This window comes from Gossypium arboreum, chromosome 10 (assembly GCF_025698485.1).
Source record: "Gossypium arboreum isolate Shixiya-1 chromosome 10, ASM2569848v2, whole genome shotgun sequence".
In the NCBI taxonomy this organism is placed as follows: domain Eukaryota; kingdom Viridiplantae; phylum Streptophyta; class Magnoliopsida; order Malvales; family Malvaceae; genus Gossypium; species Gossypium arboreum.
In genome coordinates this window covers 85,363,228-85,367,903 of record NC_069079.1, presented here as the reverse complement: position 1 = coordinate 85,367,903, position 4,676 = coordinate 85,363,228, and the positions used below count along the sequence as shown (strand labels likewise).

At 41.4% G+C, this 4,676-nt stretch overlaps 1 protein-coding gene across 1 annotated transcript; it reads left to right on the top strand.

Moving 5' to 3' along the window:
* Nucleotides 1-922: 922 nt before the first annotated feature.
* On the top strand, nucleotides 923-1,573 carry LOC128282086 (uncharacterized). Its single transcript, XM_053020284.1, has one exon. It carries the CDS (start codon nucleotides 923-925, stop codon nucleotides 1,571-1,573), a length of 651 nt encoding a protein of 216 aa, XP_052876244.1.
* Nucleotides 1,574-4,676: the final 3,103 nt, after the last annotated feature.

Below are 4,676 nucleotides of genomic sequence, written 5' to 3'. Positions count from 1 at the left end.
GTATGTCGATAAGAACTGCATGTCTGGGTAAAATGTCGGAGCAGTGACGTCAAGAAATTAAAGAAGAAAAGACTAAAGCTGATCATTGAGAGAAGAAGTTTCAAGATGTCTAAGTGAGGGAAGATGCTTTGAAAGATAGTTTGTTGGAAAGCTAAAGCGAAAAAGAGAGGTTACAAGCTCGGGTGGCCGAATTGGAAAAATCACTACATCAGCATCGTAGCCGTAACTCCGTAATTGAGTTGAAGACCAGTCTAAGCAAGATCGAGGAGTTGAAAGGGAAAATAGAGGAACTCAAGACTGCACTGCAAGATAGCAAAAGTTGAGTGGAATTCCATGAAGCAAACAATGAATATTACAAAGAACAACTTCACCGCTCTCAAGATCAGATCAGAGATAGAGATTATGTCATAGGAGAAGCTGTGACCCAAGTTCGAGAGGTAGCCGATCATTTGAAAACCTTGGCAGTTTAGGCTGATGTATTAAGCTTAAAGTACGAGTCAGAATTAGAACGAGGCTGAAACTTAGCTTGGCTTCTTAGGAAAATTAAGGCTTTAGGTATTAGGGAAAGTCGTATATGTAATCATTCGCTCTATGTAAAGAAAATTTTCTTCTAGTAAAGTTGTTCTAATGAAATTGAATCAGAATCAACGCCTCTTTTTGCATTCATTTCATTCATTGGCATTACCTTTCATCATATTCATTAAATTTCACGAAAAGACCCTAATTAAACCAAATTATTTTAGTTAACCTGGAAACCAACAAGAGTCAACCAACCAAATACTGCTACAATACCCGTCACAAAACTAAAGCGATGGATCAAAGATTAGAAAGACTAGAACAAATGCAAAGGGATATGCAAGAGCAATTGCAAGCGCAATTACAAGCGAAGATGCAAGAGCAGTTAGCTAAAATATAATAAGATATGAGGGAACAAATGCAAGAGTCCCAAAATAATATGATGAGCCAATTGGCACAATTGTTGGTCAGAGAACATGAAAAAGGGAAGAGTACTGCGAATGAAAATGAGGATCCTTTCTACCCCCCGGGCTTTACTCCAATCAACATCCAAACACCACCAGAAATGTACCCACGAGGGATACCCGTTACTATCAGGCCTCACCAGCACCAAACCGATACTTCAGCATCGATGAACTATCAAACAGGCTCAGGTTCTAATCCTAAGGATAACCCAACCAATCCCGTTGTTCCTGTTCTCGATAATGTAGCAGAGGTGGACAAAACAAGAGTGGAACAACCAAAACAACTGGATGATCGATACCGATGGCTGGAAGAAAAACTCAGAGCAATGGAGAACGTTGATTACCATTGCGGAATAGACGCCAAGGACCTAAGTTTGGTCCCAGATTTAGTACTCCCTCCTAAGTTCAAAACTCCAGATTTTGAAAAATATAATGGAACTAGCTGTCTAGAAGCTCACATCACCATATTCTGTCGAAGGATGGTAGGGTACGTTCACAATGATCAACTGTTGATCCACTGCTTCCAAGACAGTTTGGTCGGATCTGTGGCCAAATGGTATAACCAACTAAGCCGCGCTCAAATCCATTCATGAAAAGACTTGGCACAAGCATTCATGAAGCAATACAGCCACGTGACAGACATAGTCCCGAACCGAATCACGTTACAAAACATGGAGAAGAAACAAAATGAGAGCTTCAGGCAGTACGCCCAAAGATGGAGAGAGGTGGCAACGCAAGTCCAACCACCTCTTCTGGAGAAAGAAACGACTATGCTCTTTATCAATACTCTGAAGGCTCCATTCATCAACAACATGCTGGGAAGTGCTACTAAGAGCTTCTCAGACATAGTAATGTCTGGAGAAATGATAGAAAACGCGATAAGGTGAGGGAAGATTGAAGTAGGAGAAAGTTTCAAGAAATCAGCCCTGAGAAGGAAAGAAAATAAGGTGAACAACACGAGTGTCTACAATAAGAGTTATTCCAAGCCAGTCACCGTGAGTCAACCGAAGGCAGTGACTACTAGCCATCAGGGCTCCACAAGACAAGATTTCAACCCAAGGCCTAACATAGAGAAAGTCCAGTTCACACCTATCCCGATGTCTTACAGGGAGTTGTACCAGAGCTTATTTGATGCCCAAATGGTGTCACCTTTCTACTTGAAGCCTATGCAACCCCCGTTACCAAAATGATATGACACAAACACCCAATGTGAGTACCACGCAGGGGTAACGGGGCACTCAATTGAGAATGCTACCAAAAGTTGGTAGAAAACTTATCAAAATGGGTATCGTAAAGTTTGGTGACCCACTAGGACCTAGCGTAGTATGAAATCCATCGCCCGATCATGCTAATAAAGGGGTAAACATGATAGTCGAGAGTGGGAGCAAAAGAATCAAGGCTGACGTGGCAAAAGTAAAAACCCCATTGAGTTGCGTCTGGAAACGAATGATCGATGGAGGTCTGATCGCACAACATTTAGGGGAAAGGCCCAAAGAAGTGAGAAAATACTGCAAGTTTCATGCCGATGAGAGCCATGACATTCAAGAGTGCAATGAGTTCAAGTCTATAGTGCAAAATTTGACAGACAACAAAGAGATGGAATTTTTATGAAGAAATTAAAGGATCAGAAGAAGGAGAGGTTTACGCCTCAAAAGAGGGAACAACAGAAGGGGTCTAAAGAGTTAATCACCCTGTGGTGATTATTTCGCGACCTAGGATCAATGAAGTAGGAATACAAATAGAGCTGAGGATCATAATTCAGAAACCCGTATCCTTTCCCTACAAGGATAGCAAAAGGGTTCCCTAGAACTATGACTACAACGTGACAATCCCGGGGGATGAGAATCCGGCTAGTACTTCAGGGGAGAGCCAAGATGTAGGTTTCTATACATGCAGTGGGAGACATTATGATCTTACAGGTATAAGAACCGAAATTGTCAAAGAAAAGGCCCCAATCATCGAGCAAAGGAAAGAGAAGACGGCCAGGCTCGAATCGCCAATTAAGGAGCCAGTGACTAAGAAAGAGGCTAGAGAATTCTTGAAATTCTTAAAGCACAGCGAATACAGTGTTGTAGAATAACTACGTAAGCAACCGGCTCGTATCTCAGTGCTAGCCTTACTCTTGATCTCAGAGACACATCGGAGTGCGTTAATGAAAGTGTTAAACGAAACATATGTTGCGGATGATATCTCAGTCAACAAGCTTGATCGTCTGGTCAACAATATTAGAGCCAAAAATTTTATTTTCTTTAATGATGACAAAATACCATCGGGAGGTATGGGATCCACAAAGGCCCTGCACATCACCACCCGTTGCAAAGGGTACACATTACCGGGGGTATTGATTGATAATGGATCAACGCTAAACGTCCTACCCCTATCCACACTGAATAGGTTGCCAGTGGATAGTTCCAATATGAAGACATGCCATAACGTAATGAGGGCGTTTGACGGCACCGAAAGAAAAGTAATAGGGAGGATTGAAATACCCTTTTTAATCGGTCCAAGCACATACGAGGTAGATTTCTTAGTGATGGACATCAAGCTCTTTTACAATTACTTATTGGAAACGCCATGGATTCACTCAGCGGGGGAAGTACCGTCATCGTTACATCAAAAGCTCAAATTTATAACGGAAGGCTGATTGGTGACCATAATCGCGGAAGAGGATATCATTGCATCCTTTACCAGCGATGCACCATATGTGGGGACAGATGATGAAGCCATAGAATGTTCTTTTTGGTGGTTAGAATTTGTGAATACGACCTTCATTGTCGAAGGAAATAAGATCCTGACGCCCAAAATCTCCAAAACTACAAGGATGGGCCTACAACTAAAGGTTAGGAAAGGAGCTTTGCCCGGGATGGGGCTTGGAAGAAGTCTACAAGGAAGGGTCGAGGCACCCATGCTCATGGACAAAAGAGACCGCTTTGATTTAGGATTCAAGCCAGATGTAGAGCAAAAGAAAAAGGAGCAAGAAAAGAAACAAGAAAGGAGAAGAGCGCGTTTAAGCGGAGAAGAGGTCAAATGGGAGCCAATGACCTTTCCTCATATATCTAGAACATTCGTGTCTGGAGGAACTATTTACTCTGAAGAAAGATCGACAAGGAAGGGGTCTACCGAAGAAATGTTGGAAAATTGGAGCATTAACACCATATCCAAGGAAGAAACGAGAAAAGAGGATCAATTAGGCATTTGCCTATACGTGCCTAGGAGCGTTTTGAACAATTGGACCGTGGAGGAGATATCTGTAACTTTTAAAATTAATTCAGAGTAATGTCCAAAACAAGCTTATTGCTCTAAGCCTACGGGCAATAAGAATCTTTTTGTGAAATAGGCTCTTATCCAATATCGTTATTTCAATAAAAATGCATCTTTACATATCATCTTGAGCAAATATTCTTTTATTCTTTCCATTTCATTCATAATCATACCACCAATAAATATTCTTAGATTCTTTTGTTCTTTGGACTTTTCTCCATCCCTATAACAAATCTCCAGAGATATCAATGATATGAGTAACGCTGCTATTGACTCAGAATCTCCTTTTGAGCAAGATATGTGTATAGAGGATTCTCAGGAATTTGAAGATGACCGAAATTGTAACCTATCCCCCGATCTGTTGAGGATGGTAGAAAAAGAAGAGAAACAAATCCTACCTCACAAGGAGTCAGTGAAAATTGTGAGCTTAGGAGA

Excerpts from the sequence above, each read along its gene's own strand:
- LOC128282086 (XM_053020284.1), top strand. The coding sequence starts at position 923 with ATGAGGGAACAAATGCAAGAGTCCCAAAATAATATGATGAGCCAATTG.